General features: G+C 37.3%; 1 protein-coding gene across 1 annotated transcript in view; it reads left to right on the top strand.

Moving 5' to 3' along the window:
• cdk17 (cyclin-dependent kinase 17) overlaps window positions 1–11,625 on the top strand; it is a 206,036-nt gene extending 194,411 nt beyond the window's left edge. The window contains exons 17-18 of the mRNA XM_028813614.2: window positions 3,498–3,575; window positions 9,359–11,625. Coding sequence (XP_028669447.1) covers window positions 3,498–3,575; window positions 9,359–9,396 — 116 coding nt within the window. The 3' untranslated portion in view covers window positions 9,397–11,625. The remainder of the gene's footprint in view (window positions 1–3,497; window positions 3,576–9,358) is intronic.
• Window positions 11,626–15,848: the final 4,223 nt, after the last annotated feature.

Below are 15,848 nucleotides of genomic sequence, written 5' to 3'. Positions count from 1 at the left end.
GCAGATAAAATGACCCATGACCTATAAAATTGTCATATATATATATATATATATATTACATATAATACACCAATGCCAATCCCGATGCTTTGTATTTATTCTAGTCCCCATGCTATGTCGTGCTTGTAGTTATCTTTAAATCACAGTTTAGGACATCCTCCTGACATTTTCATGGTAATGACTTTTCCATAAAAATAAATTTTTGGAATTCAAATGTTCTGCATATGCCAAACATGTTTGCGCCATCAGAAGCAGAAAGTAACCAGATGTACTTGCTTGGGATACCAGTATATGAGAGAGCCTCAGGATTTGGAATTCTGTCAGACCAGAGAATACAGTGGGTAGCCCAAAGTCTTTGCAGGTCTGAGGGAAGTACTACAGTACTGCCAGCAGATGCTCCACGGCAATGGTTCTTATTCAGAAAGGCTCAGTGGACGGCCTTGGTAAACTCTCAGGGGAGCTGCAAGATTACTGAAAATATTTGAAAGATAACATTAATATATTTAAGTCATGAAAAATCATGCAACAGCAGGGATGTCAAAGATATGTCCCCGAGATCTTTTTAAAGTAACCTGCTTCATCAATATTCAAAACATGTTACATATAACCTGCAGTAACTGTTAGTTTTCTCAAAGACCCTGTTCAGCGTGCGTTTCATATATAGATTGTATTAGTATATGGTAGCTGGATCACATTTACCCCTGGCACTAATATGCATCTCCAGTGTCCATATCATGTCTGGATAGGTATCAGTATCAACTCTGGATAACAGAAAAAAAGCCTTCAAACCTGGTAAATACATTGACATGTTATATTTTCAAAAGAGTTGTCACCAAGGTATTTTCCATTTCTAAGAGGTTGTACTATTATTGAACAATGTCTGGGTGTCTTTATTCCAGTACTGTGAGATTCCTGTACACCTAGGTTGCTAGCTTCCTGAAAGCCTAAGTTACAAACTTCTTTATAATGGCCCTTGCCCCTCAGTTACTCATTTCTAAAATCAATTTAGAAAAACATTTTGTTATATATAGGTAAGGTACTGACATGCTAGTGTACATGTAGGAGATCCCCAGTAATGTTCAATGAAAAGTTATGGAAGTGACCTTTGTAAAAAAAAAAAAAAAAATATGGTGATTTTTTCTGTGAGATCTTTTTCTTCCACCATCCTTTTATTTGTATTACTGATGAGCATTTAGTCACTTTTAAGCTGCAGTTCTTGAGACTCTTTATTTTTTCATACATAAACCAGATTTATAACAAGCAATCCAGACTGGAATCACCAAATAAACAACTTTGTCTAGAATAAAGTTCACTTTTGATTTTGTTTCCTTTAACTTTATTGTTAGAAGTAGCCACTTATTACAATGCGACTCTCACAGGTGGCGGACCCTACCTTCTGAAACAGTCTGCACACCTGTTTTATAGTATTTTGTAGTGTTGACTTTCAGCTTAAGTGCTTAGTTTCCTAGCTATACTTTCAAAGGTAAACTAATAGCAAATAAAAGCACACAGTTATCTTTGGCATTATAAAGGAAACCAAATACAAGTTATGGGAGAAAATGCAAACTTCACACAAACAGTAACCAGAACACTAAGTCCATGAAACAGCAGTCAAATGACAATGTTGTCTTTGCCAATTATGACAAAAATAAAAATAATTAAGTGTGTTAAGTATTATATTTTTTTGACATCATCATTAAGTGTCTGAAATAAATACTGCAGGAGTGGAACTGAAGACTGCCTACAGTCAAATTACATTGAGTGCTTAAGCAGAAGTTAATGATGAGTGATTTTAAATTTGACAAAAATGCAACTAACATTAGATAGCTAATAAGTTTTATTTCTTTGCCAACAACAGTTTTTGTTCTTATTTACAGAGGTAAAATTTTAAAATCAATAGAAGAATAAAAACATAAAAAGAGAAAAACAAAGAAAACCACTACCAAATCTATACGAGATTGGATACCAGATAGGCAGTATGTAAGACTAATATACCAGATATTGTTGTAATGTCAAAAAGTTGAGATGGAGGTAGACAGTATGCCATCTGCTTATAGGTCTAGAATCATGGTTTCTCAACCTGCACCCCTTCTCATTTGAACATGTGGCCTGGCCAAGTTCATGAATGCTACTGAGATGCACTAACAAATGATTGGTACTGTCTGTTCCTTGACATGTTTATTTTTAGCAGATGCTTCTTAAGTGCTTCTGATTGCGTGTTCTGTTTTTACATGCTGCAACCAGAAATTGCAAGCCACAGACAATTAGGAGGTGGGGTGTGCAAAATAGGTGGAGTGACAATGATCAATAAGTTTGTGTGTTCCAAGTCATAGAGTCAAAAAATTGAAAGATGAAGTGAGCTGCACATAAAATAAATGTTAGTGTTATGAAGACAGCAATTTAGTTTTCTACCACTCCTCCTATTTGCTTATACTGGTGCAGGTAACCCTCGCTATATGAGCACACTTTCTCAGTAGTGTACAGAATTAAGTCATATTTTCATTCATGTCTAATGAATATAATTTACCTGTCTCCTGACTATACAATTAATCTCTAAACTACATAAGACACCTCTCCTATATAAGCATTTACTGTTTAAAAAAGTTAACAATTTTATTTAGAAAGGTCTTAAAGTAAATTGTAGAGGGTTTTTTTAATTATTAAAATGAGAGTTGTGGAATTGGTTTTGTTCTTACTAATTGTAGAAGAGAGGTGTACTAGTTTTTCTTTGTGCTCTTCTTCATTGGAGTTTTTGCAAAGATATTGTCTCAAACAATTACTGAACAAATACTGATGATTTTACTGGTAAATGCTCTGTTTAATTTGTAAGCCCAATATATTTCCTTCAAAGGGACACTAAATGATCATTTTTATGATGCAGCCCACTTAGATTGGTAACAGGTAGAGCTGTACTTCTCAGTAAAAAAGGTTGTGAACCTCTTGTCCAGACAAAGATGTTTATAAAAATGGCATAGTGTGGTTCTGAATCCCTATTTCATTTTCACAGCACAAAAATAGTTTTCTCAACACAATTCTTGTCACATAATATATTTTCCAGTCCAGTAACTATTTTTAATATCTAACTTGACGTTTTTTAAAGTAGTGTTAATTAGTACAGTTACCTTTTTTTGATTTTGCTTTGTTTTTTTTTTGTTTTTTTTTCTTCAGTAGGTTTTATTTTTATTACTTCCTCCCACATCCAAGGGACATACACATTAGGTTAATTGATGGTTCTAACTTAGGATGGTTGTGTGTGTGTGTATGTGTAGACTTGTGTGTTGTGCAGGACTGGCTCCTGTCTTGTACTCAATATTACTAGGATACACTACAGCCCCCAGCCACCCTGAATTTGGGCTTTGGGAATGGAGTGTTGTTTTTACCATTTTTGAGATTAAATGAGCTGGCAAAATTTTTAAGACTACAGACATAATTCTTGCCTTCAAAACTGTTTGCAACTTCAAGTTTTTAATTATATTGTTTTGTTAATTTATGCACAGGTTTATCAATATTTACTTTGAAGGATATTCAGCTGCAGAAAGACCCTGGATTTCGAAATTCATCGTACCCAGAAACGGGTAATTAAGCACATTTGTTTTATTTATATAATATCCTATTCAGAATTGTTTCCTGTCATGCTGCCAGTGCTCTCACTGACCCTTTAATGGAATAAGTGAGTTCAGCAAATGCATGAATGGGAATTTTATGTTTATATTTGTTTTCATAATTAAGCAGTGTTTAAGTTTATTTGATACGTAACTTTTCTTGGTTTTCCTTGTTTACTGTAAACACCTGCTGCTTAGTTGAATTGGCCTGAAAAATACTGTGGTTTTAAAGTGACATTTTCTCTATTTTAAGTTATGTTTTCTTTTAAGGTTGTAATTTACATGCACAGAATGTATCAATTCATGTTATTGTAAGATCTAATCAAGAAATTACAAAAGCTTCTAACTTGTATATTCCATCCATTATCAAACCCGCTATATCCGTACTATAGGGTCACAGGGGTCTGCTGGAGCCAATCCCAGCCAACACAGGGCACAAGGCAGGAAACAAACCCCGGGCAGGGCGCCAGCCCACCGCAGGGCACACACACACACACACCCACACACCAAGCAAGCACTAGGGACAATTTAGGATCGCCAATGCACCTAACCTGCATGTCTTTGGACTGTGGGAGGAAGACATGCAGACACAGGGAGAACATGCAAACTCCACACAGGGAGGACCCGGGAAGCGAACCCAGGTTTCCTTACTGCGAAGCAGCAGCGCTACCCACTGCATCACCGTGCTGCCCAACTAGTAAATTTAGAGGTAATAATTTGCTGTGAATTAATTTGTGGTGTATATACTTTTAAGTTTAGTTTATGATGCATGAGCTTAGTTCTTTTTAGTAACAGGGCTAAATATCTTTTTAGTGGTTTGAAATTTGTTCTTTTCTATTTTGTGCTAATCATGAGTCACAGCAGTGTTTTTTGTTTCTGCCTGTCTCCACTAAAAGCTGCTGTCACACTTAAAAGGCATAGCCCCTTATTTAAGAGTCTCTACCCAGGAAGCACACACGTAGTCTCGACTCTCGGACACTGTTCAACCTGAATGGCTGCGTGTTTATAATGAGTGCAGCTCTCACAGCAACCAAGATGGAGTTTTAAACATGGAGCTTACAGTCCCATTATAAACCATGGTCTTGATAAATTTGATCAGTACATTACAATTCCTACACACTCTAGCAGTTTTTCACTTACATTAACAAGAGCAGTTAAATACTAATATAAAAAATATAAAAAAGCCAAGAATGAGACAAATGTCCAAATGCAGGTGTCATAGAGCCTGCCCCTTTTCTTCACGTTTCAAAGTGTCATGAGAATTTATCTGATCGTTCAAGAAAAGATAAATTGCAAAGAAACAAGTTTACATGACACAACATGAACTGCTTGTACATAGGAATATATTGACTCTTTGAATTAACAATTCCTTTAATTAACAATACAGTGCAACCTCGGGACCCAAAGTAATTTCCCCCACAGAATTGTATCTAAATACAATTAATCCATTCCAGACCGTACAAACTGTATGTAAATATATTTTTTTACATTTACATTTTTTTACAAGATTTTTAAGCACAAATATAGTTAATTATACCATAGAATGCACAGCGTAATAGTAAACTAAATGTAAAAACATTGAATAACACTTGAGAAAACCTTGAACAACAGAGAAAACTAACATTGCAAGAGTTTGTGCTATAGCGCTACGAACAGCTCACTAAAAACACTTTTTTTAATGAGTTTTAAGCACAGGGAAAAAAAAATTAACATTTGAAAAAATCCGTAATTTAATAAACCACCAAGAAAAATAACATTGCAACAATGCACGCTATGAACCGATCGCCGTAAACAGAAGTGAAGTGGAGGTTAAAATCCAATAGAAAAAAGTCTTCATTAAATACAACGAGGTTAAAGCAATGCTCGAATCAGTCTCTTTAAAAACAAGCCCAGTGCATTCTTTAACTGCCTTCTCGGCCTTATGCCAGCTCTCTCTCTCTCTCTCGCACGCGAACATGTGTGTGTGTGTGTGTGTGTGTGTGTGTGTGCACGTATCTCTCTCTCTATGTCTTTCTCTCTCTGCCTCGCTCGCTGCACAGGGAGAGACTGAACACGTGCAGAAATCATCGGCACGCACAAACCAAAAGGGAAACTGGCTTGTTCGTATACTGAGTGTGTGGTCGTGAACAGATGCAAAAGTTTGGCAGACTTTTTGGTCGTAACCCGATTTGTACGTGTACAGAGATGTTCGTAAACCGAGGTAAACTTACTCCGGGTCAGTACTGTTAGTACAAACGATCAAAGAAAACGGATACAGATATACAGTGCATCCAGAAAGTATTCACAGCGCATCACTTTTTCCACATTTTGTTATGTTACGGCCTTATTCCAAAATGGATTAAATTCATTTTTTTCCTAAGAATTCTACACACAACACCCCATAATGACAACGTGAAAAAAGTTTGCTTGAGATTTTTGCAAATTTATTAAAAATAAAAAAACTGAGAAAGCACATGTACATAAGTATTCACAGCCTTTGCCATGAAGCTCACAATTGAGCTCAGGTGCATCCTGTTTCCCCTGATCATCCTTGAGATGTTTCTGCAGCTTAATTGGAGTCCACCTGTGGTAAATTCAGTTGATTGGACATGATTTGGAAAGGCACACACCGGTCTATATAAGGTCCCACAGTTGACAGTTCATGTCAGAGCACAAACCAAGCATGAAGTCAAAGGAATTGTGTGTAGACCTCCAAGACAGGATTGTCTCGAGGCACAAATCTGGGGAAGGTTACAGAAAAATTTCTGCTGCTTTGAAGGTCCCAATGAGCACAGTGGCCTCCATCATCTGTAAGTGGAAGAAGTTCGAAACCACCAGGACTCTTCCTAGAGCTGGCCGGCCATCTAAACTGAGCGATCGGGGGAGAAGGGCCTTAGTCAGGGAGGTGACCAAGACCCCGATGGTCACTCTGTCAGAGCTCCAGAGCTCCTCTGTGGAGAGAGGAGAACCTTCCAGAAGGACAACCATCTCTGCAGCAATCCACCAATCAGGCCTGTATGGTACAGTGGCCAGACAGAAGCCACTCCTTAGTAAAAGGCACATGGCAGCCCGCCTGGAGTTTGCCAAAAGGCACCTGAAGGACTCTCAGACCATGAGAAAGAAAATTCTCTGGTCTGATGAGACAAAGATTGAATTCTTTGGTGTGAATGCCAGGCGTCACGTTTGGAGGAAACCTGGCACCATCCCTACAGTGAAGCATGGTGGTGGCAGCATCATGCTGTGGGGATGTTTTTCAGCGGCAGAAACTGGGAGACTAGTCAGGATAAAGGGAAAGATGACTGCAGCAATGTACAAAGACACCCTGGATGAAAACCTGCTCCAGAGCGCTCTTGACCTCAGACTGGGGCGACGGTTCATCTTTCAGCAGGACAACGACCCTAAGCACACAGCCAAGATATCAAAGGAGTGGCTTCAGGACAGCCCTGTGAATGTCCTTGAGTGGCCCAGCCAGAGCCCAGACTTCAATCCGATTGAACATCTCTGGAGAGATCTTAAAATGGCTGTGCACAGACACTTCCCATCCAACCTGATGGAGCTTGAGGGGTGCTGCAAAGAGGAATGGGAGAAACTGGCCAAGGATAGGTGTGCCAAGCTTGTGGCATCATATTCAAAAAGACTTGAGGCTGTAATTGCTGCCAAAGGTGCATCGACAAAGTATTGAGCAAAGGCTGGGAATACTTATGTACATGTGATTTCTCAGGTTTTTTTATTTTTAATAAATTTGCAAAAACCTCAAGTAAAGTTTTTCACGTTGTCATTATGGGGTGTTGTGTGTAGAATTCTGAGGAAAAAAATGAATTTAATCCATTTTGGAATAAGGCTGTAACATAACAAAATGTGGAAAAAGTGATGCGCTGTGAATACTTTCCGGATGCACTGTAATTGTTTGATTATACATTTAGTTTTATGGTTCTATTTCTCTGGAATGTAGAGTCTTTTAGGGTGCCTGAATGTGCTATATCAGCAGTTTTCCTTCACCAAATTTGATGAAGATTTATATTTCTGTATAATGTGTTTTTGTACATGGAATGATTCACAAAATGTATGATTCAATACAATACAATACAGTGCAATCACAATTCTGTACATATTTGACTTTGTAATGCTGAGACAACTTGCTAATGTGAGGATATAATTGGTTCAACATTCAAGAGATTGCAGTCCACTGCCCTGTACGAGATCTTCTCATCCTCGGCAGTACTGCCCATTGGCTTGTTGTCTGTCTCCTGGGCCATGACCAGTTCACCAAACACCTCAGACATGACAGACTCTTATGGACAGACTCTATGGATGTCATACTTACTATTCTGCTGTCTGTTCCTCTGGTGGGTTGTCTGGCCCTGTGTTATTTAGGACTTTGCATGAGTATAAATAACTGAAATATTAAATGTATAAATCTATATAAATATGTGGAGCAATATAAAATGACAAATACCAGTAAGCATATTATATTATTATATTGTTCTAAAATTAAATCAAGACCATTCAAATTGATACATTACCTCCTGTTTTCTGCTTCGAGAGGCCATCATATAATTTTATGTTCCTTCAAAGAAGCTGAGAGGTCAGACTCACTTGCATTACTTTCTAATATTAATGACATGAGCAGATATTCTATTTGTGTCCCCAGACTCAAAATTACTAATGCATTTCCAATATTTTGTAATTGGTCACAGAAAAGTCTCATTTTCCCAATCTAGTGTCCATACAGCCTCTGTTAGCTATATGATGCAGTTTTCACTGGCATGACTCTTGTAACAACATATTACTGTTGTTAAAGTCAGGTAGGTCTCTGTAACCACAGATGTCAAAATGTCTGTAGTTAGAATGGCAGCCTGCATTCTCAGCTACTAAGTCGGTACTACTATGACCATCTCAGCTGCTGCAGCAATTCCTTTAGTAAACATTAAATCAGCTAGGAAAGGTTGAAAATTGTGGTATGGAGACTTTGGTGTGTTGCTTCTATTGTGTTGCTTTGTGTTTCCTTCTAATTCCACGTATTGATAGAGAAGTGTGGCATCTAGGCAGGTATGTCAGCGTGTTTTTGTGTTTAGCACCAGTGTATGATACTCTCCTGTGACATATTTGGCACACTGTAAATATCAACCCACTATTTGATGGTTGTCACTGTCATAACTTACAGAGAAGCTAGAGTACTCCCCAACACATTGCTGAAATCCATTGCACAAAGTATGGTAGCAATACAGAGCATTTCTTTCTTCTTATTTTATGTAGTCCTGTAGTAAAAGGAGAAAAAAAGTTTTTTTGAGGTGCAAGAGGCCAAAGATGTGCATGATAGTTTAACTGGCAACACTTGATTGGCCAATTGCGAGTGTTTGCTTTCCAACTGAATACCGTCCCAGTCCAGTTCAGTTCCTAACTTGCTCCGACTACTGCTGAGATATACTCCAGCTTAATGCAACCCTATCTTTAAGAAAACTGGGCCGAGAAAAACAGATAAATGCTTCTGTATTTTTTATTTTTATGTAATACTACTTGTAAGAACAACATTAGAAACAACACTAATGAACAGGGCAGCAAATCACCTGGCTGTGCAAATTAATTGCTTTTCTCTTATGAACTGTTTACCATTAAGAAAGTCATCCATGTGTACCAGGCTCACTTATAAAATATGAATTTGTCAAAAGACATGTTTATGAGAATTATATTTTTCAAATGTTGGAAATTAATTTCAGTTCATTTTTTCATATCTGATTATCCAGATTTAATGAAATTGCCTTTTTTTTCTTCCCTAGGACATGGCAAAAACAGAAGACAAAGTATGCTGTTTTAGACAAGCCCCCGCAATGGGAGTTTCAGCTATTCCAGCCAGCCAGCCAAGGATAGAGTGAAGTTGTCATGCCCTGGCCTGTTCTGCTATGCCTCATTGTAGACCTCTTTGAAAAGGAGGGTCTATTTTCATCAGATGTGCAGAATGATTTTGTTTTTAACTTGCCTGTCACAGTGTGACATTATTTTGTACAGAGAGTTTTAAGGTTCTCCTTTATTGTTAAAGCCAGTAATTTACAGCTACCTGTAAAGTGTAGCTGTTGAGGCTATTGAGCTGGACTGCAAAAAGTGTGTTATTTATTGGGGGAATCACTTGCTGCTAAATGACTACTGTCTATATTTAACAAAATGGAAATGCTGCTGAGGGTCCAGTGGCTTTCTATGTGAACTTGTTTGTGTGTCCTAAGTGACTGCATTGAAATACTGTTCTTTTTGTTTGTTTTGTATTTAAGATACTACTTGCCTAGTGTTTAGGTGACTCTTAATTTCCAGTTTTGGCTTCAGGGCATTAAAAAGTGATTTGTTACTTTTTATTTAGGCTTATGCCTTGCTAAAATTTCCCAGATATTTCCCTTTCTATGTAAATTTGAAGAAAGTTGTTTTTTTTAATATAGAGACAATACAGAAAATGTTTTCAAATAGATTTGTTATTCTAAACAAAGTAGTTCATCTGTTTGCTATTTTAGTGCAGATTGACAAAAATAGCTTTGTACAAATCAAATATAACAGACCAGTATGGCTATTACATTTTATACTGTACATTCCTGAAGTTTTGTGTAACAGGATAATTTGTCTTGGACAAGTCTTGCATTACAACTACAATTTGTGTCAGCCTTTCTGTATGTATCAATTTGCCTTAGCTTTCTGTATGACAACTCTGTTTAGGTCTTCCTTTTGCACAGGGCCATTTGGGGATTTGGTAACAACAGATCTTTATAGTAGCAGTTTCAAAGTTATAGTTAATTAATCTCACCTGGGTAGGCCAAAGTCTATAAGTTTCATTCATAGCACAATAATGAAGAAAGTTGAATGTGAACAAGCTAATGCACACGTCAAAGGAGACTTGCAGTGTAACACTGAAGAAAAGTTTCAAGAGGTAATAATGGCTATTAGTTTGACCTGTTGGCTCAAGGTATTTATGCACTCTTTGTATAGTAACTAATATTTTTTAACAATACCCCCTTTTAGTTTTATGTCTAAGTATATACTTAATTATTTAAGTAAGAAATAAATACGTAGGGGTCCAAAGTCATATATTTGTCATCGTTGTAATACAGAACAGAGGTTAATTTTTTTTGTCAAACTACAATCTGCTGTTGCATTCTTTAGTCACAAGAAGTGGAACAGTATGTGTAACCAAATATATTACTCCCAAAAATAATTTTGAGGAATTCAGACTTCATCCAGTTGTGGAATACAATTTATTTTGACTATTTTAGGTATGGGGCTTAACAAATATGTTTGCATGCATCTCTGAAGAATGTATTTATTATGCTGACCCATTCTCAAGAGTGTAATACAGCTTGGAGGAATGGATCTCATCATTGTGTTTCCATTGCAACATATGTGCTCATTATTGCCAATTTAATGCATACAAATTGAGCTTTACCTCTATGTTTGTTACTTTCCCATTAGTGGCACACTGTGCTTTGGTTATATTTAAGAACTTTTTCTATGTTGATAATGCATCTCAGTGAGTATCTTAAGTATGCCTTTGCAGATGTATTTGAATGCATTTGTGTTTGCCTTTATGAAATAATTGTTCAGTGAATCTAAATGACTGTAAATGTTTTATAGAATAATTTTGTAATATTCCTTCATTAATGTGAAGGGACAATTTTAAGAGGTGAGCTGTTAACTGTAAACACTTTCAGGGGTCCTACCATTTCTGCCTACAACTATGAAATCATGTAGTTTAACAGTATTAAGAAATTTTCTTATGTAACATTTAACCTTATTTGTGAATTGTGACTGTGGCATGTTGGGGAAATTGTGTTTAAGTAGTATTTGTATTTTTGTTTTCGTTTTGTTCTCAAAGTTTACATTGGAATTTTGCTAGGAAGCAGATTGCCGTGTAACAAGGAGGTGAGATGGACCACTTCTCTTTTTCAGGATTGATATACAAACAAAATGATTTCAAATTGAAATTGTAGGCTAACAAACTGCTGTGTTTTCCCACTGACAGTAATGTATTAATATTGTACTTTTTCAAGTATAAACTTTACCTGATTCAGTGTCTTTGTTTTAATCTCATGTACTGCAACATTTAGCCATGCATACTATGCTTCTTTCAAGAAGATTTCTGAATCCCACCTTTTCAAGTCTTTTATTTGTTTTCCACTCACAACTGCTTTTCAAAATCTTCATGCAGGTTTCTTTACTGGGGATACAGAAATATACCCAGAGTGAAGTGTCAGAATTAGACCACAATACAGTGAGAAGCAAAATATTATTATACTAGTCATTAAGCCCGTTACAATAACGGGCGCTAGAACAGTAGTGCATAAACATTAGTAGGAACAGTCTATATTAAATGGCAAGGGACTTTGATCTCATTCTTTTTGTTGGTCATATTTTTCTTTGTCTTTCAGCCTTTCCTTTGTTGATGTTTACTTGCTGAGCTGACCGTTCTTCGTGGGCTGCAGCCGTGTATTGTGTGTCTTTAATTTTCTGTGACAGTAATACTGTCTTGTACGTCCGTAATATACCTTTAATTTTCTGTGGCGGTAATACAGGCGTGCGCGTCGGTAATATGCCTTTAATTTTCTCTGACAGTAATACTGGCTTGTATGTGGCTGTAATATGCATCACTGTATTGTGTACCTTTAAATTCCTCTCGCAGTAATACTGGTTTGTATTTCTGTAAAACGCCTGTAACTTTCTCTAACAGTAATATCGCGCATCACACTGTGCCCCGCGCATGCGCACTTCACCAGAAGACACACACACACGACACCTGGATGCACACAGGGTTTTTATTAAAGAGGATTACATTACAGTGCCTTGTAAAAGTAGTAGACATGTTATGTAAATCAAATGGCAGTAGCCCCCCCAAAAGCCAGTTTAATTCCAGATTGTATGGTGACAAAACAGGATAAATACCGAGAGGGACAAATACTTTCGCAGGGCCCTACATATTATTTTATATTTTTATTATATATTCATAAACTTAACTAAAGTACAGAATGTCATCTTTTATTTCTGTGCAATGTTTTAAATACAACATAAACAGTTTTGGAAAAAATGTCTTTGATTGAGTTTATTCCCCTGGTTTAACTTGAGCAGAAGTATTGGGACAAACAAATCTGAAGCAAATTATAGTTGGTTGAAGTCAGTATTTAGTCGCATATCCCTTACACACAATAACTGCCTAAGTGTGGGAGCCAGTGACTTCATCAGACTCTTGATAACTTCATTGGCATGGTTTCTTCTTAAGAGTTGATATACATTCTTAGTTGTGCTTAAACCAGGAGTCTGACCTCGCCTTTCTGATGAGCTCCTTGGTTAGGGGGGGCAGTATGTTTTAGGTCATTGTCTTTCTGTATTTTGAACTTCTGTCCATTGTGCTTAGAGGCATTTGTTTGGATTTGAGAAGAGATAATGTCATGTTGCTGCCATTATGATTTTCATGATCAATAAAGGCCATTTCCAGAAGCTGTCATTTGTGCCCAAGCCATTACGCTGGCTCCTCGATGCTTTAGAGATGAGCTGGTGTGCTTTTCATATCATCAGTTGTCCCTCTCTTTCTCCTTACTTTCCCTTTCTATCACTCTGGCAAAAGTTAATCTTTACCTCACCTGTCCATAAAGCTTTGCTCCAGAACCCCTCAGGGTGATCTTTGTACTTTTGTGTGAATTGCAGTCTAGCCTTTCTGTTCTTTGTGATGATAAGAAGTTTTCATATTGTAGTGTGGCTACTGTATTTGTTCTCTTCAGTTCTCCTGCAGCTCTTCTGTAGACTTTTATTTCTTTGGATGTTAATTTTGGGTTTCTCTTCACACCTCTAACATCAACCGCTGCTGCGGTCTTCCTGGGACAGCCTTGTCACTGGAAGTGGCTTAAACCTGCTGTGGCTAGTTATTTATTTTTCAAAATACTCCATACAGTTTATTTTGGAATGTCCAAGTGTTCACCAATGGCTCTGATCAGTGCTTTTATGTCATTATCAAAATTGCTTGCTTTTCTATCATGGCCAGTTCTCAGTTTTTCTCATGTCATGACAGTCATGAGAATCAACCCTCCACACTCAGAGCTGTTTTATGTGCTGATAATAATCGGCCCACCTGAGCAATTGGAATCCCCTGCCATTCATTTCTCCTAAAACCTCTGCTCAGTTAGACCTGGGGAACTAAACACAGCAAATGTCATTGTGCCCAGTATTGTTTGTTACATGAAACAAAAGGTGACAGTCTGTAGTTAAGTCTCATATTCATCATGCACATTTTATTAATATACAGTGGTCTGCAAAAGTATCAAGTACCCTTGAAAGTCATCATAATTTTGTGCTAACAAAAGATCTGTACCCATATTTATCCGTTCTGTATTTTTAATGTGAACTCATGCTGTAACAGTTCATTTCCAAAGTCAAACCATTTCTGTAGATCTTCAACTGAAGTAGAGAAACTCAAAAGTTAGTGTTTGCATAAGTAGTTAAACCTCAGTGCTTTGGAAACTCCAGGTTTACACAAATGACAAATTAATCTCAAATGACCCAAAGGTGATTGTCAGCTGACCATAATTACACATGATTAGGTACTACTTGTGAGTCGTTTGTATAATTGTGCTTGAAAGTTTGTGAACCCTTTAGAAATTTCTATATTTACAATACAGTACAATACAGTTTATTTTTGTATAGCCCAAAATCACACAGGAAGTGCCGCAATGGGCTTTAACAGGCCCTTTGACAGCCCCCCAGCCTTGACTCTCTAAGAAGACAAGGAAAAACTCCCAAAAAAAAACCTAGTAGGGGAAAAATGGAAGAAACCTTGGGAAAGGCAGTTCAAAGAGAGACCCCTTTCCAGGTAGGTTGGGTGTGCAGTGGGTGTCAAAAGAAGGGGGTCAATACAATACAATACAATACACCGAACAGAACAAATCCTCAATAAAAAATTAAAAAATTTTTTTAGAAGTACGGAGCAGTAGATGATACCACATAATAAGATTTACATAATTTTAGACTCCTGGAGACCTCATCCATCAAGCTGCCTCCCTCATTTGGCCATTCCACAGCTGTAACAGTGTTGGCCAGCCAATCCGATGAAAGGACCCCTCTTTCTCACGATTCCTGCGATCCTCCATCAGGGATGACTTTACCTTAGGCAGGCAAAACAACTTAGCAGGTGGGCCGTGACACCAAGTGCCACATTTGAGTACCGAGAAGAGAAACAGAATAGGTGAGGGTTAGTATCCAATTCTAACTATCATGTTACTTATGTTTTAGGGCTAATGACTAACAACAGAGATGCAGTATGTACAGTTAATCAGCAGCTCTAGTCAGGATATGCTAAACTGAAGTAGTGAGTCTTCAGCCGGGATTTAAAAGCTGAGACCGAAGGGGCATCTCTTATAGTAGCAGGCAGACCATTCCACAGTTTAGGGGCCCTGTAACTAAAAGCTCGACCTCCCAGTGTTGTTTTATTAATCCTTGGAACCATAAGCAGACCAGCATCTTGAGATCTTAATGTGCGCTCTGGTTTGTAAGTCATGATAAGTTCAGACAAGTAAGCTGGACCTCGGCCATTTAATGCTTTATATGTTAAAAGGAGGATTTTGAAATCTGCCCTAAACTTAACCGGGAGCCAGTGTAAGGATTTAAGAACTGGAGTTATGTGTTTGTATTTTCTTGTTCTTGTAATAATTCTTGCAGACGCATTTTGTATTAACTGGAGACTGTATAAAGAACAATTTGAACATCCAGTGAACATTGCATTGCAGCAGTCAATCCTACTAAAGATAAATGCATGAATTAATTATTTCATAATTATTTCTGCATAAATATGACCTAACACATCATGAGATTTTCACACAAGTCCTAAAAGTAGATAAAGAGAAACCAGTTAAACAAATGAAACAAAAATATTATACTTGGTCGTTTATTTATTGAGGAGAATGATCGAATATTACATATTTGTGAGTGGCAAAAGTATGTGAACCTCTAGAATTAGCAGTTAGTTTGAAGGTGAAATTCGAGTCCGGTGTTTTCAATCAATGGGATGACAATCAGGTGTGAGTGGGCACCCTGTGTTATTTAAAGAACAGGGATCTATCAAAGTCTGCTCTTCACAACACATGTTTGTGGAAGTGTATCATGGCACAAACAAAGGAGATTTCTGAGGACCTCAGAAAAAGAGTTGTTGATGCTCATCAGGCTGGAAAAAGTTACAAAACCATCTCTAAAGAGTTTGGACTCCACCAATCCACAGTCAGACAGATTGTGTACAAATGGAGGAAATTCAAG

This window comes from Erpetoichthys calabaricus, chromosome 1 (assembly GCF_900747795.2).
Source record: "Erpetoichthys calabaricus chromosome 1, fErpCal1.3, whole genome shotgun sequence".
Classification (NCBI taxonomy): Eukaryota; Metazoa; Chordata; class Cladistia; order Polypteriformes; family Polypteridae; genus Erpetoichthys; species Erpetoichthys calabaricus.
The sequence above is the reverse complement of the archived record's forward strand: the minus strand, read 5'-3'. Positions and strand labels throughout refer to the sequence as shown.